This window comes from Thunnus thynnus, chromosome 4, assembly GCF_963924715.1.
Source record: "Thunnus thynnus chromosome 4, fThuThy2.1, whole genome shotgun sequence".
NCBI lineage: Eukaryota > Metazoa > Chordata > Actinopteri > Scombriformes > Scombridae > Thunnus > Thunnus thynnus.
In genome coordinates this window covers 8347297-8373316 of record NC_089520.1, presented here as the reverse complement: position 1 = coordinate 8373316, position 26020 = coordinate 8347297, and the positions used below count along the sequence as shown (strand labels likewise).

The 26020-nt window shown below is 40.4% G+C and overlaps 1 protein-coding gene across 2 annotated transcripts in view; it reads left to right on the top strand.

Annotated features, from left to right (window-relative positions):
* The window catches only part of stab1 (stabilin 1), a 94334-nt gene that overhangs the window by 42247 nt on the left and 26067 nt on the right, over positions 1–26020 (top strand). For both annotated transcript variants that reach the window (XM_067586421.1, XM_067586422.1), the window contains 22 exons: positions 538–666; positions 792–845; positions 1175–1288; positions 3644–3839; positions 4946–5041; positions 5162–5207; positions 6022–6101; positions 6198–6323; positions 7375–7448; positions 9027–9098; positions 10584–10703; positions 10797–10844; positions 11927–12004; positions 12245–12391; positions 14582–14716; positions 14826–14885; positions 17952–18128; positions 19224–19313; positions 19953–20099; positions 20852–20908; positions 21006–21168; positions 21919–22068. In XM_067586421.1, the coding sequence (XP_067442522.1) occupies positions 538–666; positions 792–845; positions 1175–1288; positions 3644–3839; positions 4946–5041; positions 5162–5207; positions 6022–6101; positions 6198–6323; positions 7375–7448; positions 9027–9098; positions 10584–10703; positions 10797–10844; positions 11927–12004; positions 12245–12391; positions 14582–14716; positions 14826–14885; positions 17952–18128; positions 19224–19313; positions 19953–20099; positions 20852–20908; positions 21006–21168; positions 21919–22068 (2359 nt within the window). The remainder of the gene's footprint in view (positions 1–537; positions 667–791; positions 846–1174; positions 1289–3643; positions 3840–4945; positions 5042–5161; positions 5208–6021; positions 6102–6197; positions 6324–7374; positions 7449–9026; positions 9099–10583; positions 10704–10796; positions 10845–11926; positions 12005–12244; positions 12392–14581; positions 14717–14825; positions 14886–17951; positions 18129–19223; positions 19314–19952; positions 20100–20851; positions 20909–21005; positions 21169–21918; positions 22069–26020) is intronic.

The following is a 26020-nucleotide window of genomic DNA, read 5'->3' as shown; positions in this document are numbered from 1 at the left end:
GATAAACATTTACGTTAAATATTTAAAAAAAAAAAATCATAGTTAAAAATCCCCTCCAGACAAGACAAAAGTACTCTGCCATGAATTATAATTTATTTTCTGATGTTTTCTCCACAAACAAAGTCTTGTCAGAATTTCTTAAAATGTCGACATCTCCTTCTTCTCCCTCAATTAAAAAAAAAAAAGAAAGTAATTTTCATTTAAAAGTTTAACTACTGGACACAAGATGTCTCCTACTTCAGTGCAAAGTCTGTTTTCAGTGTACGTGCACTGAGGGCTTCATTTTCTCACATGTAGTTTGCATACTGGACCACGATTGGCTCCAAACTAGTTGTGATGTCACAAATCCTGCTCGTACACACACACGTCTTAATCTCAGGTTTAAGGTGAGCTCAAAGAAACTTTTCCCCCTTCAGCAGAGTATCAAACTCTGCCCAGTGAAGCTCAAACATCCAACTGAAGGAAATTAATGTGTAAATCTTCGTCAGCCAGACGGAGTGAAGAGTCTGATTTGTTTCTCCTCCTCTCGTCCTTCAGACAGCCGTGAACGATGTTCCTCTTGACGGCAGTTTCATCGAGACGCAGTACGGCGTCATCATCGTCATCCCTCAGGTCCTCCAAGTCCGCCGCAACAGATGCAACAGACCGATCACCCTACGAGTCAACGTAAGGATGGAAGAAGTGTTGGATGGATGGACCTTAAGTCTTTTTAGGCTTTTCTTTATTCCACAATGGACATAGTTACACACGGGAGAAAAAAAAAAAGTCCCTCTCTCTGTTCTTATCTCCAGGGAAGGTGTACAGACTGTGAAGGACGTCCTCGATGCCTCTACAGTTACAAACCAGTAAGTCACATGAGGTGTACACAATAATATGAACACCTGTACATCATTATCAAACACCACGATCTGCGGCCTCAGAAATAACCTCAATCAAGTATGCAATTCCAAGATTCATACAGTGAAGGTTATTCACTGTATTTTCCAGGTGTTGCTGTTATTATTTGCTCCACCTGAACAAAAAACTCTATGAATCATGTATTTGGTTGTTGAGCAGGTTTTACAGTTGTATTTACGTGCAGTTTTTCAGCCATCAGTCTCTCTCTGTGTCATGCCTATGTTCTGTTACAGCTCTCATTTTGGGTTTCTACTGTTTCTAATGTGGTCTACTTCAGATCAGAAGCCAGTTTCCGGCCAACATGAGGCCCAACTGTAAATTCAGGAAGCGGGTTGGATCCAAGAGGAGGCCAGTGCCAGGCTGTGCCATCCAATGTCTTCGGGTCACCACGGTAACCACTGACACTACTGCCAGCACTCCAGTATTACCGTTATTACTACCACCGCTACTACTCAGGGCTGCAGTTTGGTTAGGTATTGAGAACTAAACTGGGAGTAAAATTTCATTCAAATTTACAACCAGAATAAAAAGTAAATTTAACAGCAACTCATTAAATCTTTGATCAAACTTGTCGTTCTTGAGAGAGGACTCTCCTTCTTTACTGAATGTCAACTCTTTTTTAGACTCAATCTTTCTGAGTACAGTCTTGCTACTAATACATCAACTAATAGTAAAATTATTGCACGAATGACTGCAAACACTACTGCTATTAGCCAGTATTAGTGTCACTGCTCCTACTGGTAGTCTGGGGATTTCTGAATGCACGGTAGTTGCTTGAATGGTGGCGAGAACGGCCACTAACAAACCTACAGCCCTTTACATTTTGTCAAGGATACACCTTACCAGAAATGATGCTCTCCCCCATTCTCCTCCGTCGTGAACTGCATGTCACCACCCCAATATGAATGGCCACCCTAAAGACTTTGGATTGGTTCTACAATGCAGGTTTTTTTTTTTTTTTAAAGGTCTTCTCAGTTTTAACAACGAAACCTGGGAGAAGATCCTCAGTCTCTATGAGCAAAGTGTTTAGTCTAGGTAGCGGCAGTAGCTAACACTAGGTACCACTACTGCTAGTGTTGGTATTAGTACTGTAATTACTACTGCTACTACTGCCATTACTCAAACCGGTGTTACTCTGATACTAAAGTCCCTTTCAGATATGCCCTTCTTTATGTAAATATGGCGGGGTCTCAAATCTGAATTGAATGTGTTGTTGAATGTGACATTAAGACTGCTATGAAGTATTTAATCACATTTTATAAATAAATTAACAAAATTACGAATCTACAGCCATGCTAGCATCTCTGCGAGGCTGTGCTTAATCACAGTGGTGCTTTGAGTTAAATGCTAATGTCAGAATGCTAACATGCTGATGCTAAGTAAGTGTAATGTTTACCATGGTCATGTGTTTAGTTAACATGTTTCATACTAATATTTGCTCATTAGCACACAGGACAAAGTACAACTGAGGCTGATGGGAATGTCTTTAGTTTAAAATTATTAAGTCATAAAGCAAAGTACTTGATAAATTGTATTTTGACCTGATGGTGGAGTTAGATGAAAAGTTAAGGAAATCATCAAAGTAATTGCTGTTTATCCTGTGGGGGGTTTGAATGTCTGTACCAAATTTAATGGCAATCCATTCACTCAGAGGCTTATGTAAACCTTATGATGGTGGTACAGGATAAATCAGGGGGTCACCAAAGTCAGTAGGATTCAACGTCTGGAGACCATTAATGCTGCTAGCATGGCTGAAAATAAATTATAATCTCTTATGCATAAAGAAAGTACAAATATCAGTTTGATAAATCAGGAAATACTGTGAATCTGATTTTAACTTGTTGAGGAGATTCTTCTCATGTGCGACCGGGGCAAAAGAATTACAAAATAAATAAATAAAAAACCACAATGATTTTACATACATTTATGTCCCAATTTATAATTTTGTCACTCTCTGCTTGTACACTGTCAGATAATTATAAAACAGGCAACTTAATTCTCAAATAAAAGATGAAACTGGTGAGAAAATTTTGCCATGGATTCACTGTGAGAAGCGAGGGGGCGAGCGCCCCGTCGTGTAAACAATGGTCATTCACGGGTAAAATAAGTACCATAATTACCATCAGTGATGCAGCTTGTGAGAAAACTGCAAGCACTCTTATTTGTTGGTATCATTATTTTTCATTGCTGTTCTCCAGCAGTGGCAGGGCTCCCCCTGCAGACCAGCTGACAAATATCACCAAGCATTGTCGCTCTTTCCATAATGGTCTTGTGACATCTGAATAAAGGTGTAATGAACATATTTTTTTACAGACAGACGTTACTGATTCTGAGTCTGAAAAAAGGGCTTAATAATTATTGTTAGTGTTTGAATCCCTGTCCTGGAGAGTCTTAGGAAGGAAAACCGTCCCTCTACTTGCTTCAACAGCGGCTGCCCAGGAGCCCTTGAGCAAAATATTAAGGCAGCTCATAGCATGGAGCTTAGTCAGCTTAGTCATAATAATAATAATAATAATAATAATAATAATAATAATAATAATAATAATAACAACAACAACAACAACAACATCTATTCTTCTTCTTTTTCTTCTTCTTCTTCTTCTTCTTCTTATTATTATTATTATAACAATACAGGAAAACAATTTTCAGTCCCACAGTCGGTAATGTTTTTCGTAGCTCTGCTGTTTTTCCTGTTAAAAAATGAAAATAATAATAAGAATAATGATAGTGATGGTCTGTCCTGCAGGATCACTCCTGTTGCCCTGGTTACTACGGTCATGAGTGCTTCAAATGCCCTGGAGACATTGGCAGCTGGTGCTCCAATCATGGGGAGTGTCAAGACGGTACCCAAGGCAACGGGGAGTGCCGTTGCTATGAGGGTTTCCATGGCACCGCGTGTGAGGACTGTGAGCCGGGACGATACGGAGTCAACTGCTCCTCCAGTGAGGAACATACACACTCGTCCTGACAGTAGCTCTCCTGAACACACAGAAAGACTCTGACTGCTTCAAGTGTTTGTCTGCCATCATGTATTTCTGCCACAAGGGGGCGTTAGATTAGACTAACAAAAAAACAAGACCAGACTTCATGAGGCATTACCAAAGCCTCATGGGAGATGTAGTAGCTGTTGAACGCTAACAGAATAACTAGTTTTAAATATATTAGAATAACAAGGTATTAAAATTTTACTTTTTAGTAATGAACATTCATTTATCTTGAAACATGGACAGAAAATCTCAGGAACATGTTTCTGCTTCTCAGAAAGATAACGTCTTAGAAAATGTAGAAACTTGATGTCAGACTATAAGAAATGTTTCTTCTCTGTCTGACATATCATATCAAAAACTGAGCTCATGAGATGTAATCTGACTGTTGTTGGAGGCTCACAAACATGTAACAAACCTGTGACACTAACCAACCTATGACGTTAACAAACCTACACTGCAAACACACTTGTGAGGCAAGAAATCTTATGAGGATAACAAAACCCGTAAGACTAACACACCTACAATACCAAGAACCTGCAACACTAACACACATATGACAACAGGAAATTTGTTTGGCCAACAACTTTACCAAACCTACAAACCCTTAAGACTATCAATCCTATAATGCTAACAAGGCTATGAAGCTACTTATCAATGCTAACAAATAAACCTAAAAAACTAAACCAACTAACCCCTGAAAACTGCAAGGCTAACAAACCTGTGACACTAACAAACTAGCTACCAATTCTACAACGTTAACAAACCTCTGCTGTGACACACTTGCAAGGCTAACAAACCTGTGACACTAACACATCTACAAGTCTAACAAACCCCAACGCTAACAAACTTAAGACACTAACACATTTAACATAACAAACCTATGATGCCAACAAATTGTGACATTCACAAACACTCACAACTAGTGTGACTAACAGTCTTACAACACAAATTAATTCACGAGGCTTAGAAACCCACAACTTTAACAAACCAGTGAGACAAAACTGACTAAGCTAGAAATGTCTTTATTTTCACAGTTTAACTTGTGTGTGTGTGTGTTGCAGAGTGTACGTGTGATCATGGGAAGTGTGAGGACGGTCTGGCGGGAAGTGGCAAATGTGTGTGTTATAAAGGTTGGAAAGGAGCTTCATGCTCTATAGGTAAGACACAAACACACACACACACAGTGGAACTGAAACTACACTGATATTTTCTCTAACTTGTTCTCACCTGAAATCTTTATTTTTGTGTGTGTGTGTGTTTGTGTTTGTGTGTCTCAGAGGCTAAGGATGACGCCTGTGGAAATGTGTGTGATGACTACGCCAAGTAAGTCCTTCTGTTTTTGTATCACAGAGTCTGAAATCGTTAACTGTTCACTTACTCACAGCATGTTTGCCATTATATAATGTCTGGGTTATTGTACTGTACGGAGGGTCGTGATTCCTGATGGACCTTCACTCCTTAAAGGACGGGTTCACAGTTTTTCAAGTCTGTCTTAAAACAACAGTCAGGTGTTGTCCACACCGTCATTTAGTGCAAAAATGAATTTAAAAGTTTATCTGAAGCTTATATGAGGCTTCAGCAGTCTGAGTTAGTCATATCAAGTGGATATCTGCCATATTTCATCTTCTTAGCATCAAATTCCCTCTTTGTGTTTCCCTGTTCAGCTGCGGTGGAAGTATAGTAACAAAAAGAGGGACTTTGGCACTAAAAAGACTGTAACGTTGAAAGATATCTACTGAAGCATCATATTAGCTTCAGATAAACTTTTAAATGCATTTTTGCACAGACTGTGGATTTTGGCCCCCATCACTTACATTGTAAGTGCATTATGAAGGTATTTTCTAATGGTCAGTATAAACAGAAGGAATGATTACAGCAAGAAAAACATATTTCAATGTTCATTTGGGCTCCTGACTGTTGTTTTAAGACACAAACAATACTTTTTAGTAAGACAAATTCATTGTAGGTTTTTGAGTCTAAATATGGGATTTGTTGATAAAAAGAATAAAATGGAATATCACCAGACTTATCCTGTAACACAGAAAAAATGGTCACAGATGACAGAAATGATTAGTAGCTGCTCTCAGCTTCAGTAGAAATGTGACATAAATATTGAACAGTTTCCCCTCTGCTGCAGCTGCATTACGGGGCCGAAAGGAACGGCTGCTGCCTGCGTGTGTGCGGCTGGATATGAAGGCAATGGAACGTACTGCAAAGGTAAACACACACACACACACACACACACACAGACACACACACTCCTGTCCTCTACAGATATCAAATGTGATCTCTTTCTCTCTCTCTCTCTCTCAGAGGTGGATTTATGCCGCAGGTCTAACGGTGGATGTTCAGAGGTTGCTGTATGTACGAAGGTCTCAGCAGGAGAGAGGACCTGTACCTGTAAAGAGGGGTACACTGGAGACGGGGTTGTCTGCCTGGGTATGTTGTCCTCCTGACCCCCCTGACCTCTGACCTCTGACCCCACACCACTAACCTAAACCTCCCTAAACACTTTACCTGACCTGAAAAAGACCTGGAAAAAGGAATATGACATCCTAAACAACTGTGCTGTGATGTATGTAGGGAATATTGAGGAGGCAGTACAAAGAAGAGAGAGACATCTGGCAAAAAATGTTGCTTATAGCCAACAAAAAGCTGCACCGAGTAATAGGTATAAAGCTTATCCTCCATGGAAAGAGCAATGGCTTGAGATTATCCAGGATATCTATTCAATGTTAAAGTTGACCTACCTGCTAAAAGTTAAATGCAATATTTGTTGAGGGAATCTTCTCTAAGCCCAGTAATCCATATTAGCACTACTGTTAAAGTCTGTGTACAGTATTGGAAATAAGCCTGACGTGAAATAAATCTTCAGAGGCAGCAACGCCATTTAAAATGTTTACTTAAAACAAAGAAATGTTACAAATCGCTCCGTGTGTGTTTAACTTGGCTCTGCAGACTAATAAACTCTAACTGAGAGCCGTTGGCTATGACGTAATTAGTAGCCCAACTAAAGGAGCATTTCAACAGTTTAACTACTACAATATTAACATGAGCATTAAATCACTAAATACGTCTTATCAATTCTTAATACCCTTAATATGGCTCTTATTATATTTTTGACAAGAACTGGGAAAAGTGAATCATTTACAAGAAACATGATGCCAAACAGGCAATTTAACTGTTGAATGTATGTCTGAGTTGCCGTAGACAACTGTTTGTGTTGTTTTTGTTTGTATTTGTGCTCATGTTGTTGTGTCCAGAGCTGAAAATCCAACAAAAACCCAATAAAAAATTAAAGTATATGATATGAAGGGACAGTAATAGGATGAGGAGATGTTAAGTGTATCTTAACTCAAAGCAGGGGGGACATTAGTCACTTTGCTCCATCAAACGGGAAAAAAAAAAACTTCAAGGAACTCTAAAACTGTCCGATTTATATGTCGTACATATAATCAAAAATAATTTCCGACCGGTTGTGTGTTCACAGAGATCGACGGCTGTCTGGTCAACAACGGAGGCTGCCACAAGTCAGCGGAGTGCATCAGAACAGGCCCCAACACTGTAAGACAACACTGTACTGCAGTAAAATGTCAGATTTATATGGCACATATATGTTTGTCCTGACCCAACACTGAACAATCATTGGACCTGAGTCTAGTCCAGCTGAGACCGGGTCAGGTCATCTTAAGTTTCAGGCGAGTTTCATTCTAGTGAGGACTGAATAGGATGTGGGTGTTTTTTAAAGGAAATTTTTTACAACCTTGGTATTATTTATATTGTTGTGGCCACCATTCCTATTCAGACCTAATCAGCGACATCCAACCGGGCAGCCAAACAAACCCCTGGTTTAACCAACTGGGGGCCCAGACCTCCAGGGACCCTGTTTAGTTTACGGTGTGCCACTTGTTTGAGGCATTATTTTTGTTTTTATATGAAAATATTAAATACAATATCAACTGAAATGATGAGGACCCCAAGGTGACAGTATTATAACCTGATCTTGAGGGGGGCCTGTATCAAATCTTTTAGATGATATTGTGCTTATATAGTCTATTATTACATCTTCAAATTATTTGAGAGGAGACCCAAAAAAAAGAAAACTGTCATCATAAATCTTTCAGTAGAACCTTTCTGATCCCTTTCAAAGTACTCGCCTTGAGATGAGATAAAGTTGTCCCAGTGCTTCTCCTGCTCCTGGAAATATTTCCCGTCATCATTTGTCACCGATTCTTCCCAGACTTCTTCCATAGTGGCAAGTCTTCCTCCTTTCAGTCCCAATTTTAGTTTAATCCCAGCAGTAAATATGCTAACTAAACCTTACTCCTGTGCTCTTGATGCCCCCCCCCTTCATATTTAATTTACAATTATTTAAAACAAAAAGAAAAGCAGCAAATGATCAGACTGGAAAAGCTTGAAATCAGAAAATGATTTGCGTTTTTTTCTTAATATATAACATAACAAAAACATTAGTTGTTAATTAAAATTGTTGGTGATTCATTTTCTGTCAATCAGCTATTCAATTAATTGTTTCAGCTCTAGAAATTAAACACTTTTGAGTTAAACATATTGCAGTTAAACTGAATCACAGCCCTCTGTTTTCAGCTCACAGGGGCACCAGGATGCTTCATTTGCATGTTGAAATTGAAATTATTTTCTTGGGGGGGCGTTCTGGTGTCCTGTGGGGCACAAACCCTGAACCACAATGTCCCCAATTCAAGCAGAGACCTTTGTTGCATGTCGTCCTTTGTCTCTCTCTCTCTCTCTCTCTCTCTCCGTTCATTTCCTGTCGTCTCTACCGTCACTGAGTAATAATTCCAACAGGCGTTTTGTTTCTGAACTGTCACTTTTTTTCATCTCACTTGAGTTTACTATCCTGTATATTATGAGGAAAGATGCTCAGAGATCGTCCCGGGTTGTAAAACAAACATTTTCCTTTTCTTTTTTTCCAACAGTTCTGTGTTCACAGCTCCAGAAGTGATTCAGTGCTGATTCTCTGCTGAAAGACAGGACTGAGGGAGAATTGATTATTTGATTTGTTGATTGGCTGAGCACAGCGGGAGGGAGGAAACAGATGGATGAAGTGATTGACTGTTTTACTGACTGACTGTTTTTCTCTTTCTGCTCTGTTGTCGTCTCCAGACGGCCTGCCATTGTATGATGGGCTTCCAGGGATCGGGGAGGTTCTGTTACCCGGTTAACCCATGCAGAACTGTATGTGTCATTTTCATGATTCTTGTGCAGTTATTGTCTTTATTCTGTCCTGTTGCAAGATACTGACACCTGTTTAAAAAAGGGAAACTGAAGTGGGAGCATCTGAAATGATTTCAGCTGGTTAATTGATGTTTTTTTTTTTTTTATTGTTTTATAAAATCGGTCTTAAAGGACTGAATGTTAACTTGTTATGACAGAGCTGGCTGCTTGCAAAATGCGCCTGCAGTTTAATTTTGCGAATACACAACAAATAATTTTACACACAGATCACACAGCTGGGTGTCTGCATTAATAATTCAAATCTCCTGACAGGCTCTGGGATTCCTCAGTGAGCTGTTCCACACAGATCTGAAGTTAATACAGTGAGATCATTTGGAGTATATTGGTCATCATCAGGGTGCGTCCTGAACTAAAATTTATTTTAGCTTTAAGTAAATCTCCAACATCCGTTTCCTCAGGTTAATCAAAATGATTTCTGTGGTGGCAGCAGGATTATTACAACAAGCTCTCAGTGTTTGTAGCCATGATGTTAGCACCAACGTATTTGGTGCATTTAAACAGCAACCTATGTAATCAATTAGCTAAATATATATTTACACTGTATATAGTTCACTGACAGTAAGGTATTGTCCAAACTGCATTGATATGATGTGTGTTCAAAGATAAGTTTAGACGCACTGACAGGAGTTTCTGTGTTTCTTGAAATGTAAATTCAACATCATCTTCCTTTGATAATTATGTCAACATATAGTAGATCTGAGGTACTGTACCAGGAGAAGAACAATTTCCTCAGAAACTGCTGCTTTTAAAGGGTAAAGAGGACGAGAGAGCTGCGATTGGATAATTCTGAAGCTCACTCAGACTCCACCTGCTGCTCTGAATGTTTCTTTATTAACTTAATTTTTTTTAATGTTTTATATTGGGTTCTGACAACAATTATATGTGTGTAATATGTACATAATATGTAATGTAATATGTAATATGTACAGACCCGCTTTTTTCTCATGCTTTTGAACAAAACACAAAAAACAGCAGGAGCCATCACTTTACAAACATACAGATGGAGAGCAGAACAGAGAAACAGGAAAAACAAACAAACAAAAAAAACCCCACAAAAAAACAAACACACACACCACCATTACTGGGGTATACCATAGTTGGTTCCAGTGTTATTAATTGGGTAGGACAAAGTTCAGTCCAGAGGGGTCCACCGTGTCCAAGACTGGGTGCCATATCTTAATAAATCCCTCGACGTTGTCATGAAGGGTACAGGTCAGTTTTTCCAGAGGGAGTATTCTTAATACCTCCTTATACCGATCATCCTTAGAAATCTAGAATTTGAGGATAACTTAAACTTAAAATTTTGAAAAAATGTAGAATGATGTTTTTATTGTTGTGTGTGTGTGTGTGTGTGTGTGTGTGTGTGTGTGTGTGTGTGTGTGTGTGTGTGTGTGTGTGTGTGTGTGTGTGTGTGTGTGTGTACAGAACAACGGCGGCTGCAGTAAATATGCTCGCTGTGAGTACATGGGTCAGGGTCAGAGGAACTGCACCTGTCTAAGAGGCCACGTGGGAGACGGCTTCGAATGCCGCGGAAACACCAACGCTGTGAGTCACATGACCTCTGACCTCCCGCTGACCTCTTATCTCCCACTGCCCCTCCCCCCTCACAGGAAGTTGTGTTGTCTGTCTGTCTTACAGGAGGTGTTCCGAAATCCAGAGAACAACTTCTTCCGTCGAATGATATATGTGAGTCGCTGTCGGTCAAATTTAGATCCACACAGTAAATGAAACTTTACTAACCTTTTAGATGTCATTTAACTTTTAGGTGGCACATACACCTCCTAGTATATCCTTTGTTTATTTTGTCTTATGTGCTCAAAATAGTAATTACCAAAAAAGAAGAAATATAAATTTTATTTATTTTTCTCCAGTGACAGCTGCCCCTACATCAGTGTGTCCAGTGGGTAACACTGGTTGGCTTCGACTGATGACATTACTGTAATTAGACTGGCACAATATTTGTGTTGGTGGCCACTAAAAATTGTTTTGTTCCAACAAACTAACCGGCAGTTTTGACTACAGTACAGACCTGTTAAGACTCGTTCATACCAGCATTCAAAATTACAAAATTTGGTGGCAAAGCGATTTGTTTCAATGGAATTGCCTGCTACGTTTTTTTCCTTCATGTCCAACTCTGATGAACTTTGACACATGAATTGTGCTGTTTACCAATAGCAAGAAGTCATAATTGTGTCCATTCAGACGACGGGTCTTGCTACCTTTGCACTCACCACCACCTGTTGAAGAGATCTGAAAAATGCAACTCAAAAGCAAAACAACATATATCAGGACTTGCAGCACAAGCTTCCCCTGTACATTATTTCTTTCTTCTTTGTCTCTGAGTCTGACTTAAAGTAAACAAAGACATTGTTGTGATAATTATTTATTTATTTATTTTTTAATATATGTTGATGCTGATGATAAACAGACAGGAATGAAGGGAAGAGAGAGTGGCACAACATGCAACAAAGGTCCCTAACTGGAATCAAACCAGGGACGTTGCAGTTATGTGACGTGCCGTAACCATTCGTCTATCAGGGCACTCTATGATAATTGTTTGAACTACTGCAGATGATTAGGCTGCTAGTTCGGCTAGCAAGTTGCCCCTGATGTAAATCCTTATGCAGTTAGCTACAATAGCTAATCCAGGGAGTTAATTTCTGTTTACGTTCAGTGATGCCAGGTAACTCAAAGAGAGCCAGACTAAGTTGAACTTGCTTCATGATAAAAGCCAAAGAGGTTCAGTTTGTTTTCTTTGGGTTTCTCAGCTATCAGGACATCGAAGTCTTAATGATGGCGCGAACACTGTCTTCGTCCCTGCTGAGGAAACCAACGAATTCTCCACTGTGAGTACAGCATCTGCAGTTTGTGTATTATTCAATTTAACAATAATAATATTACCAATCTCAATTTATCATTCATCATTTCTGTGTCACAATATTGATCATATAATAATGACAATTTTCATCAGTTTTAAATGCAAGTATTAGTACGTTTGCATGATATGTAAACTGGCGAATGTGTGTGTGTGTGTGTGTGTGTGTGTGTGTGTGTGTGTGTGTGTGTGTGTGTGTGTGTGTGTGTAGGTTGAAGAATGGAAGCAGCACGGTCGTGTTGATCATTTGGTTCGTTACCACATCATTTCATGTGAGACTTTGACCTTGAGTGACCTCAAATCCAGTGAGCGTGCTGTCTCAACATCTGGACACACACTGCACTTCAGCCTGCAGCAGGTCAGACACACGCACACACACACACGCACACGCACACACACACACACACACACACACACACACTATAATTTTGCCTTTTCAAAGACTAAGGTGCTTTCTGACCTTCGCCTCAATTGTTTCACGTTTTATGAAATGATTGGCAACGGTGAGTTGTTGTTGAGCGCTCGCCCAATATGTGAATTCTGTGGACTTTTCTTCCTCGCTGGTAGCACCCTCAAGGATTTGAAGAGTTTAAATATGAAGACAGCGAGTTTAGCTTGTTCCTCCCTCTCCCATGTGGCGTTAGTCATGCTGCTGAGCTCGGTGATGGAGACGGCGGCTGTCGCTCTCGTGAATGTTTATGGTCATTATTAGTTGAGACAAAGCGGCAACCTCCGGGGCTGAAAAATGAAGCCAATGCAGAAGTGCCAGAAACTGCAGTACCTTGAATGGCCACTTGAGGCTCTAAAAGCAAGTCAACCCCCATAGACCCCCATGTTAAAATGCCCAACTTTACAGCAGAAATAGACATGTTTACAGCCTGGTACAAAAAACAGTGTTTGTCTCCATAGCTAATTTCCCCTTTCATGACAACTGTATGGGGGGTTTAAATGTTATTAAGCCGTAAAGTTAAGCATAATTAAGGACGTAGCCGCTCTAAGTGACAGGTTGCTAGCTGCTAAGTGGCTCATTCGGTCGGCCCGCCCCAGCTCCACCTCTTTGCCCATTTTGGATTAGCTGGGAGCTGCCAAGATGGCGATGGTCGGAGACTCCCACTTTAATCTTAAATCCCTGCACTGATGCGCATAATGCGTGTTACCATGGTTACAAAACAGTTTTCTATTAATTCAGCTCAGGAGATCATTTTAACAGTTCACAATTAGCACATGGGTTTAATAGAAGTTAAACTATGTGGTTGGTCTGTTTTGCTTTTACACCACAAACAAGCTGCACCAGAGTTCATTTGGAAGTTTCACACCAGCCTAAATGAACCAAACCAAACCGAATACATAAAGATATATAAGATAATAAGTTGCATGTAGAAACATTCACATCGAAGCACCATCCAACTATACGTTATAAGTGAAAGAAATAAACAAAAATTAAAATAAAATACAAGAATATAAGCAAATCATTGGAAAAGTGTGCATAAATTGGGACATTTGCAGAGATTCAAGGCAAAAAGGCTTCTTTCTCCCCCTCTAAAAACTCTTTTTTTAGATTTTTTATTTGTCCTTAATCATGAATGCAAGTTTTTCAAGAGCAAGAGAGCGCAAAAGACTATCAAGCCAGAGTTAGTCAGTGTGGTGGAAGATCTTCAGGTCTTCCTCAACATAATTGTTCCAAAAATCAAGATGATCCAAACTCAAAGAAATACACTGAAACTGGCAGAGTTCAATATAAAAAGATTTACTGTGTATCAAGTGCAATACAAGTAAACAGAGGCTTCGTCCATGGATGAAAAACCTAATGTAAGATCATAAAACATCGTCTTATATACCCTTCATAACTCCTCCTGTTGTGGAGCCTGTTTTCTACGACTCAACCTCATTCTACCAAATCCAGGAATTTTCTACCATTGTTGCTAAGACTCCCATGTAAGCTCCTACCCTGATGACATCACTTCCAGTAAAACCCCTCCCACAATGACATCATTAGTGACCTTGACGCTTTGGCAATAATCCAAATATGATTCAAGTTAGAAACAATGGTGTCTCACACCTCTCTAAGACTGAAAATAAAAAGAGGGCCTGTGGCCTTTAATAATCACAAGTTATAAGTCAGAAATCACTCAAATATCACAAGTGCTCATTGGCCAGTAGTCAAATATCATGAGCGCTGACTCGAAATGACATCATTCTGCACACTGTCTCTGTGCTGACACTGGTCTGACTGTTTACACAAGAAAATGACTCTTCCACACCAAACAACATGCATCCAACCCCAGGCGTTTCAGCTTGTTTCTACAAATACCTCCGTACACAATAAAACGCCAAAACAGGTAATTCTCCTCCTGCTGGACATGCACGGAGGACAGACAAGCAAGTCGGCCACAGAAAACCAGCGAAGAAGAAACGGTATATTATTTCTGTCTCTGCTGTGTCTTCTTCACACCAGTAACAAAAGAAATAATAGCCAGAAAGCTTGGATGATTGGGCAGTCCCATAGACATTAAACTAATGTGCCCTTTGTGTCTCTCTCGTCTTGCAGGGTTCAGTCTTGGTGAACAACAGGTCAAAGATCATTAAGAGTGATTACACCACTACTAACGGCATCATTCACTACATCGACACTATGCTGACGCCCTACAAGCTGCAGGACAAACCGCGTATCCAGTCTGACACGGTGTGTGCTGTTTTTGTCATTTAGTTGATTGATTGAAATAAACAAATGTCTGAGGATTAATCAGAATTGACAGACATGCAGTTTGACCTCTATATCTCTCTGTTTTCAGATGAACTTCACCTCAGCAACCACTTTTTATGGCTACAGCCGTTTCTACAAACTCGTGGAGGTAAAAAAAAAAAAGACTTTTCCTCCCACACCTCCTTCCACCACCTCCTACAGCTACATCTCGCTCACTGCCTCCCCCTTCATTTACCCCCCCCCCCCCCACATCCACACATCCTCTTTTTATATCTACTTTGCTTCCTCTTTCACCTCCTTCTATCTGAGAACTACTTACTGATGCCAACTTCTTATTCTACTACACCTCTCCTCACCTCTTTTTTTCAAAATCAGAGAACACAATGAAACACAAGGGTGACCAAAGATAATAACACACATAATAACAACAACAAACGAAACCAAAGGAGACATTACTACGACAACACAGACCGTCCGTTCTGACCAATCCTCTCCTGATGTCGCCATCCAAAAGCATCGGGTAACTGGGGGAAACGACTGTGTGCATCATCTTCTTCTTAAAGGACAGGTTCACAATTTTTCGAGTCTTTCTTAAAACAACAGCCAGGAGCCCAAATGAATATTGAATCATGTGTTTCTTGCTGTAATCATTCCTACTGTTCACACTGACCATTAGAAGATCCCTTCATAATGCACTCACAATTTAAGTGATGGGGGACAAAATCCACAGTCCTCCTTCTGTTTATCTTAAGCTAATATGAAGCCTCAGCCTTCCAACTGAGTCAAATCAAGTAGATATCTTTCAACGTTACAGTCTTTTTAGTGCCAAAGCTCCTCTTTTTGTTACTATATTTCCACCACAGCTCAACAGGGAAACACTGTCCAAGGAAACACAAAGAGGGAATTTGATGCCAAAGAGACTGTAAATCTGGCAGATATCCACTTGATATGATTAACTCAGACTGCTGAAGCCTTATATAAGCTTCAGATTAACTTTTTAATGCATTTTTGCACAAAATGTGTGGACACACTGTGGATTTGGCCCCCATCACTTACATTGACAGCACATTTGAATGGGATCTTTTAATAGTTAGTAGGAACAGGAGGAATGATTACAGCGAGGAAAACCTCTTTCAGTGTTCATATGGACACCTGACTGTTGTTTTAAGAAACACTTGAAAAATTGTGAACCTGTCCTTTAATATGTCACACCAAAGTAGTCAAGTCAAGATGTCAGAGGCTAGGCCATATAGTGGTTTATAGCCCAGTCGGTTGAATAGATTTTACAGTAAGATCAATAAAAACGGTGTTACAGTAATCTAGTCGCTGGAGACAAAGGTCAAAAGACAAAGTGTTTCTGAATCTGCTTGAGAGATAAAGCTACGGAAGATATTTCAGAGATGATAGAAGGATGTTTTGGTGATTCTGCTAATGTGTGAAATTAAAATTTATGTCAGCATCAATAACTTCCAGGTCAGTGATGGCAAAGAACTTGCAGACCTGATTTCTGTTTTGTCTTTGTTCAGTTCCAGAGATTAACATCCTTCAAGCAGAGTAACAGTGAATCTAATGTGTTAATGTTATCCAGAGACAGTGAGATGTATAGTTGGGTATCATCTGCATAACTGATAACAGATCCTGTGTTTGCTGATGGTAGCATACCAAGTAGAAGCATAAACAAATCAAACAGTAGAAGCCCAAGAATGGACCCTTGTGGGACTCCGTACAGCACGTCAAATCTAATCGAGCTGAAGTCACCGAGAGACACTGTGAAAGTCCAGTGTTGAAGATAAGATTTGATAAATACGTCACATGCAGCTTTGCATTTTTAGTTACAATACAGGTTGGCTGTGATCACCAACATGATGTCATAGAGATGGTCAGGATTCAATTTTATAGTGACGGTCCTAGAAACAAAGGAACATTTACTTGTGGATCTTTGCCAGGTGCATTGGCGCACACCTGAAGACACCTGAAGACTGTGACTGTGATTTTTTTTATATATATGTATATATATTTTTTAAATTTTCATCAATATCACCATAATTGATGAACATTTTATTTACTTAACACACATTAGAAAAAGTTAAATTAATTACAAAGCCAATACAACCACACCAGAGGCTGCACTGAGGCACAGCTGTACTTTATTTTAACGACACAAGGCCGTCACTCACTTTGTGAACATCAGGTACTCGACCTTCTGAATTGCAGCTAGTTTATGGGTGCTGACTTGCAACATTCAGTGAGAGAGAAAATGCGTTTTACATGACTGACAAAGAGGAAACTGCCTTAAGGTCACGTGCGTTACATTTCTTCCTCATGGGTTAGTTTCACCTCTGCTCATGCTCTTTGGGTGGTGCTTGTGGTTTTTAGGAGGCCAAACTGTGCCACGGTACATTGCTGTTTACAAACATTCTGCCTTTTAAAAATGATTTTAACTATTAACAGCTAGCAGGTAATACTTCAAAGTTATTGCCCTCTAACAGGTTTTTATAAACAGGTGTGTAGGCTCATAAACTCTGGCTGTAAAAGAACCAGAAAACCCTGCACACAGTCAATCACTTGTACTCACTTCATTTACAATGTTTAGATCAGGGGTTCTCAACCTTTTGTAGCTTAAGGCCCACTTCTGATTGTTAAAAATTTCCGAGGACCCCCTTCCTAAAGAAGTGAAAAGAAAAACCAAAACATAACATTACAAAAAAAGTCACGGTGAGAGGCATGCAGAGACGTGCACAGTAGCACTCCAAGTTGCTTTCAGTTTGTTCCTTGTCTTTGACCTTGTGACGGTCACAATGGAAACCCCTGACTCACATAAATAGGTGTGAAAGGCAACAGAAACGTTTTTCCTTCCCAACTGTTAACACCCAGAAGAAATCAGAACATGTGTGGTGTGAAAGCATGAACGAGTGAATCGTACATAGAATGAGAAACACAAACAATATGCTGCATTCAAAGTAATTTCTAGTCAACTGTCTTTAACAACCAACCTGCTTTTGATGATATTTGTTGTCCAACAAAGCTGCAATATGTTGTTTACTGCTCAGTTTGTTGGCTTTAATTAAATCCAAGGCAATCATGGTGTGAAGTAATTCTATTATGTTTTAGCACTAATGTATTTCAGGAAAGTTTGACAGTTATTATGTTAATATCGTTTTTGGCCAGAATAATTGTAACATTAAAAAATTTCCCTTCTGTCCTCTTTGTGTAGGACGCAGGATTACTCCCTATGATCCAGATGTCCATCCACCAGCCGTTCACCATGTTCTGGCCCACAAACAAGGCTCTCGACTCCCTGCCAGCTGAAAGACAGCGCTGGCTCTACAGCCCCGACCACCAAGACGAGCTGGCTGCAACTGTGAAGGCTCACATCATACGCAACGGCAAGGTAGGAGGAGGAGGATGAGGAAGAAGAAGGTTCAATGACAAAGTGTCAGTACTTTGATACTCAAATGTAACTCATTTAGTATCAATACCCATTAACGCTGAAGCCCAACTTTATCCCCCTAAAGGATGAAAAGTTAATCACAGCCCGGAAGGAAAACAATGATGATGAATTTGTCTATAAAATGTAAGAAAATTGTAAAAATTTCCATCATAGTGTCATAAAACCAAAGGTGATGTCATAAAATGTGTTGTTTTTTCCAAACAAACAGTCCAAAACACAGATAAATCCAATCTACTATGATATAAGACAAAGAAAAAGTAGCAAATATTTGGCATTTTTGCTTGAAAAATGATAAATTAATTATTAACATAGTTATAGTTACTTGCCTTTCTAATGACTAATGAACCAATCGTTTCAGCTCTAAACCTGTGATCAGTGTTACTATTCACTATGCAGAGTTGGAGCAGTTTTATTCAAATTATGTCATTAAAATCTTCATTGAACGCTTTCTCCAACTTTCATTTTATCACTTGCAGGCTTTTTATCCATCACAACGTATCAAATAAATAAGATGAGCATTTTCAGACATCCTTGAAAAGTTAGCAATGAAAACTGTTAGGAGATCACAACAACAGCAGAGTTTCTGTTGGTCGAGATTGTCTTCAGGTCCCATTTGATTTAAAGTTTCACATATTTTTTTTTTAGGAACTAGAATGCTTTTTTAGTATCAAATTAATGTGGTTCTTATTGGTCTCTAGTGGTCTCAAAAACAAGGTTTTGTTGTTTGGTTGTCTGTGGGCAACTTAACCACCACATTATTTTTTTCACTTTTACAAGAACTGTTTTAGCAAAGTGTATATAAACATATACAGATTATAAAAATGAAAAACATATGACCTCCTCCTCCTCCTGACCACCCTTCAGCTCTGTTACTGGCTGCTTACCAGTAATTCAGCTGAAAATGTAAAGTTTATCCTGAGGGTAGTTATAGAGGAAAGGTCATGGAGTGTCTGTTGTAGCTCTTCATGAGTATATCTGTGTGTGTGTGTGTGTGTGTGTGTGTGTGTGTGTGTGTGTGTGTGTGTGTGTGTGTAGCTGACAGGTATCAGTCACCCAAGTGTATTCTCGACGTACCGCACCATGTACGGATCCACCATCAAGTTCAACTGTGACAAGACCCTGGTGGTGAGAAAGCACGCGCACTCATACAGACCAGACAGGTAGCCATGTTTGCTTCTGCACCTGACAGCTGACTGTTGCTATAGTAACTGGTGCTGCCTCATGTTACCATGGTGATGTTGGAGAGAACACTGTTTCATATTAGCGGGAACAACATCCTGGAACCTAACCCTGATGGTCTATGGTCACTTTCACACTTCATGCGGTCCGTTTTATGTTCGCACTGACTCTTTACATTCTTTAGTTTGATTGACAGCTGTCACACCAGACTACAGACTAAAGACTGATTATTTTCGTTATACATTAATCTGTTGATTATTTGCTCAATTAATCGATTAGTTGTTTGGTCTATAAAATAAAGAAAGAAACCAGAAAATATTCACATTTGAGAAGCTGGAACCAGAGAATTTAGACATTTTCTTTCTTAAGAAATGACTCAAAATGATTAATCAATTATCAAAACAGTTGGTGATTAATTTAATAGTTGGCAACTAATCGATTAATCGACTCATCATTGCAGCTCTATTCTATGTTATTATTTTCTGTTTTGGCTCTGTGACTGTGGCGAGCTGTTTTAAAAAGTTACTGACTTTGTGTGTGTGTGTGTGTGTGTGTGTGTGTGTGTGTGTATTATTATGTATTAAGGGGGATATATTAATGAATGAGAACGCAGCCAAGCTTGTGGAGCGCTACCTGACCTTCACTGAGGGCATTGCTTATGGCATCGACCAGCTACTGGAGCCACCTGGACTGGGAGCGTACTGCGACGGTCTCGAGATGAGAACCACTTATGTTAGTAGTACTAATACTATTACTTTTAATACTGCTACTGCTTTAATACTCAAAGTATAAATGTTAATACTTGTACTAGTTGTAATAATAAAATAAACACTTCTTCTAGTACAACTATTTGTACCAGGACAGTCTGCTGCCAGAGTTACTGCTCATTGTAATTCAAAAAGCCTGATCACACAAGCATTTGAAGCAACAACATTTTAGGTGAAATCAGCTTATTTCAATAGAATAAGTGGATTCACTTGCAGGCAGCGAAATTAATGTAAATCTTGCACCGTGTTCGTCATTGGTGAACTTTGATGCATGACGGTGCTGATGTTTGAGAGAATATCGTAGCTTATTAACTCTGTCTAAGAAAAACAAGAGTTGATGGTACAAATATGTCTTCAGAATAAACTGTGTGACCTTAATTGCACCATCAGACACCAAGCTAATAGCTTTTCTAAATGCCTGCCAGAGAGCTTTTTTCTCATCTTCGCTAACTCTTTATTGAATGAAATGATGTGTCAGGTGAATAAACAGCCCAGTATAGACTAGAAAGAAGTTCAGAGAGCTGTGTGAGTAGCACAAATATTTCATGAAAACATACGAATAAATGTCACTGCACCACTTTCTGGTGTGATCAGGCCTTAATTCATCTACAACCAGAGCTACTGTTGCTACTAGTACCACCTTTTTATACCGATACCACACTGATTCCTCCTAATATTGGAGGCTGGATTTAAATTTTCTGTCTTAAAATGCCTTAGGGAGGCTGTGGACGCTGTCTCTTCCCTCCATCCTGCCCCATCAGACACGAAGACACGGTGAGATCTGCCTGTCTGTTAAAAAAATCTGAACATCAGCAGCTTGTACAATACCTGAGCTATGTTAGAGATAAATGTCATTTCTGCTTTCTTCCAGGGAAAAAGGGAACGATGTTTTAACTTTCGCTCCAGGTATGGATACCCAAATTGGTATTCTGACCTAAACGATCATTTCAACCGGATGGGCTGTAAGAGAGTTTGTCAGACTCCCTCCTGGGTCCATAAGTGCTGCAAAAACCACTACGGCCGAGACTGTCAAGGTAAGGAAAGAAGGAAGGAAGGAAGGAAGGAAGGAAGGTCTGGAGAAAATCTTGTGTCCCCTTAAGGCTCCATTGTTCATTCTTATCAGTTGTAGAGGTGAAAATGTTAAAAATGTTCAGTTAGGAAAGGTCACAGGGTCATTAAGTGTTCATCCTCTGGAGAACAAGAACAGCATCAGAACATTTCATGGCAATCTGCACATTAGATTTACATATTTCTTGCGTGCATGAAAGGTCAGGAGGTCACAAAAAAACCCAATAGAAATCATTCTGGGGGCCTGATTTTAATGGAAATTTGGCCAGCAGCTGAGCAGATATTCTCCTTTGGACCAAAGTGCTGTTTTAATTTAGGCTGGAATTAACAAATCCTGACCTGAGGCAGTCATGTGATGGTATGAGTGTGAAAATGTCTACCTCCAGAAGAAACACCTCTGCTTGGTTTTGTGTTGGTTATGAACATCTTCCCTCTATTTTTATTGAACTTTTCCATAGCGGATATTTTGACCTGCTGTAGCACTGAAGTGTCTCAGGAATGCACGCTTTGTTAAAGTAATTTGACAAATCAAAAGGTCCGCCATGGCAAAGATCAAGACTGTCTCTTTAGTTACCAACTTTTATGCTTAATTAGCATCAAATAGCTTGGTGAGACGGATATCTGGCTTTGCAAAATTAGGAAAATTGTCAGGGGAGCCCTCCTCGTCTAAATGTGTTGTTTTTGAATCAACTTCACACCTTTCCTGTGTGTTTCAGTTTGTCCAGGTGGCGTGGAGGCACCTTGTGGTAACCACGGTGACTGTGATGATAATGTGCGTGGTTCAGGAAGGTGTAAATGCCACGATGGCTTCAGAGGAAAAGCCTGCGAAATGTGTGAGATCGGTCACTACGGCCCCAACTGCACAGGTACAGCATGAACAGTGAAACACAGTGTGTTTGAACCCAAACTGAAGGTCCTCCTCCTTTCAGAGGACATTACTTTATTACTTTATTACTTTATTTCTTTATGACTTTATTACTTTATTACTTCATTTTAGAATAAAGTTATATTATTCCATGTGGATGGTTTTTATAGCAAAATTATGAATATATTCATAAAGATATAAATACGTTGTTGTTTTTCATAAATTAGTTTTTGAAGCAGAGATCAGTCATTAATTTAAGAGCTGCCACGATTAATTGATTAGTTTCCAATCGTCAGCTATTTTGATAATCAATTCATTGTTTTCATTTTTAAGAAAAAAAGCCGGATAACAAATATCCAGATTTGTTAAACCCAGGTTAACAATCTCTTATCAAATCTCCTTTTGTCAGCAAAGACCGATGTGCAAAGCATTCGAGTAGCAGCTTCTCATTTTTATCCGCCCCTGAACGCTGCTTTCACCGGTTGAAATGACAAATATCACCCGTGGCTGATTGTATCATCAATACACACAGAACAGAACGCAAATAACAGAAACACAGCATTAAACAGGATAACAAAATTGTAATGGATTTATAATATATATGAAGAATGTGATGAAGAAGACGCCAAGCAGCTTCCGGTTGCCACCAGAACAGAGTGGGACCTGAGCCACGCAACATCCATCACCATGGAGACCTGGCAGGGGGACAGACTACACATGCACACAGGGGAGACTCACATCACACCATTCACATACACAAGAAAAGACGTTATTCACACAGGAGAAAGAGGAGGATAAAGACATCATTCAGAGAGAGAGAGAGAGAGAGAGAGGGACATGAGGTGAGGCTGAACTCCTGCAGGATGGAGAACCAGATCCAAAACCTCAGAAACAGCACCAACAGCCGGGGAAGCAGAGCGGATCCAGGATGGGTGCTGGTCCAGCAAGAGGTGCCTGAGAGAGGAGAGAGGACAGAAGGAGAAAATAGGGAGAGAAGAGAGAGGGCAACAAACAAACAGAAGGTTAGAGAGATGCAATGGTTATCAGAACAGTTGCACTAATCAATAATCTCGTCAGCAGGATGGCGCTTAATAAATTCATTGAGACAGAAACCGACCCGCCGTGCAGCACAAGGTCATGAAGAAATCAATTTAAAGGCAACTAATTGCGGGTTAAGGCAAAAAGATGAGTTTAAGATTGCTTTGCTAGACGTGTGTTTCTGTAAAGGAGAAGATAACTTCCTTCAGCCTGAGTCATGTTGTGTTCACGCTCAATAATCTCAACCAGCATCAGAAACCTGTAGGAGAAAACAAACGAAGCCCAGGCCGACCAATCATAGTTCCTGTTGTTTCCACGCGGTATCTCTGTGGACTCTGTAGCCTCAGTTCACATGAGAACTTCTCTTTATCCCCCTCCCTCCCATCCCCAATAAAATCTCAACTCAGCAGACAGTCTCACCTCTATCAGCTATTCAGCAGTCTGTCTCCATAGCAACGTTCCAACGCCACCACAATCACCATCAAACAGCTGGGTGTGCTTCCAGCTGTCTTCAGTCAGAGTCACCCAGCAGACGAAATATTAAACAGCTGCTGATCATCTTCTGTTTAGGTTTCAAAGTTCTTTTTTTATGATCTAATGTTTAATCAACTCAGAGACGTAGGAGTCTTCTTAGGTGTGAATCAGAGCCGTAGCGAATTCAAAACTCGACGTTGCGGTTACGAACACAACACGCCCCGTTGCCGTGGTTACTGAGTTTCTCCCAAACTGAATGTCTCATCAGGTTTTTACATGCAATCTTTAGTTTAAGCTTGACATTAGTGGAGCACATGACAGAATTTGAAGCTCTGTGATTGGATGTTTGTTACTGAAATGCACCTTGGGAGTCGTAGTTAAAGGATGGGTTCACAATTTTCCAAGTCTGTCTTAAAAAAAAACAGTCAGGTGCCCAAATAAACATTGAAATAGGTTTTACTTGCCATAATCCAACTGTTCATACCGACCATTAGAAGATCCCTTCATAATGCATTTACAATGTAAGTGATGTGGCTTCATAAGCAAGCAATGTGATCAAAACCTGAACCCACACAAGGGAGAGAAGCTTCAGTCAGCAGTTCTTCTTCGTCCCGCGGCCAGAGATCAAGTCAAGCTTTGAAAGAGAGGCGCTCAATCCTGTGCAGTCAGCAGCTTTGGAGGAGCAGCTGAGATATCAGAGCTGGATGAACTACGCCGACAGCAGCATGAGGAAGAGGAGGCAGAAAATTATCATAGGAGGCTTGATGACCGGGCTCGTTAGGCTGTCGGAAGCCACGAGTGTCTCACAAACCACATTTCCAGGGTAAGGAAGCATAGGCAACCCGAATGAGATCTGGAAAAAGCTAAACTCCTTTCTTCTTTACTTGTTTAGAAACATTCTGACTCGACTGGGGAGATCCGTATGAGTTGTAGCCTCTCTCAGGTTCTGTCCTCTTCTCATTCACTTGGTGCCGTGACTTCCAGTGCCCCTCATCTTTCACAACCAGAGCCTCAATGGTGCACTGAGTCTGAGCTGCAGCTGTCTCCAGTTCTTGAGCCGCAGCTGTCTTCAGTTCCCGTGCTGCAGCAGCCTCCTGTTTTCCTGGCTACACTGGCTCACCTGTCTGTCTTCCAGCTGCCAGACTCCAGTCCTGCACTCCAGCCAACTGGTCGACCTCCAGAGTGAGTCTGCCCATCTGTCCTGCCTCCTGGTCGCCCTCCGGAGCGACACTGGCAGTCTGTCCTGCCTTCCAGTTGCTTTCCCGAGTGACCCTGTCTGTCTTTCCTGCCTCCTAGTCGACCTCCCCATCTTCTAGCCCAATCATCAGTCCCAGTTTCTCAGCTACCAGTCCAAACTACCCCAAATCTGCCTTTGATGAGGCGGCAGGATGCTTCGCTTCCCCAGGTTGTGCATGCAAGCAGCTAGCTGATTGGGGAAAGATGCTGGCATCTTATTCAAATCCTGGCCGATCACTTCTGGGCAAGCTTTATCAGCCATCACTTTCCAGACCTGCAACCAAGACCAAACTAGAACACAGACGAGGAGAACCTAAAACAGGGACAAATTATGATCGTCGATCCCCAACTTCCTTGCTCTCCTATGGCCTGTTGGAAGAATGACACAGACCCTGGAACGAGATCAAAGTAGAAGACTTCCATCCAGGTGCACGGCTAGTACCTCTCCCAGAGATCAAGGAGGATGATTAATGGGGATTCTGTGTTTCAAAACATCAGTTTTTTGGCTGTCAAGAAGTCCCCATCCAGGAGTCACATGATTGCACCTGAGGCCGGGAACTGCCTTGAAAGCAACCGCCCCCCTCAGGTGCGATCACGTCACCTTAATGAGAGACTATATATCCTTGCTTTGTTCTTTCTTTTTGACCTCAGTCATGTTGTGTGCATCCTATAAGTGAATTTCCTTATTTAACATTTGATTTATCTTTATCGCACACAATCTCTGTAGTGAATTGATTTGATGTTAATAATTTTGCTCTCTCTTTGCAGAGCTTAAACCACACACCCACTGAAAAGGAAATCCACAAAGAAATGAAAATAAAATAAAACAGCTCTGCATTTTTTAACCTTGGATTCCCGCCTCGTCTATGGGTCTCTCTCTCTCAAACACACTCAGCCTGCCACACTAGACATTAGATTTTGAATCATTGTTCGGACACACTGTGGATTTTGGCCTCCATCACTTACATTGAAAGCATATGAACAGGCGCGCACATGATTACAGTGAGGAAAACCTGTTTTAATGCTCATATGGACACCTGATTGTTGTTTTAAGACACATTTGAAAAATTGTGAACCCATCCTTTAACTTGGCTCTTTTAGGTTTTATGTCCACAGGCTTGTACTGATGATTCAACCAGGACAGATTCATGAAGTGTCACCTAACACCTTACATTACATGCAGGAACCCTAGATGCCTGAAATAC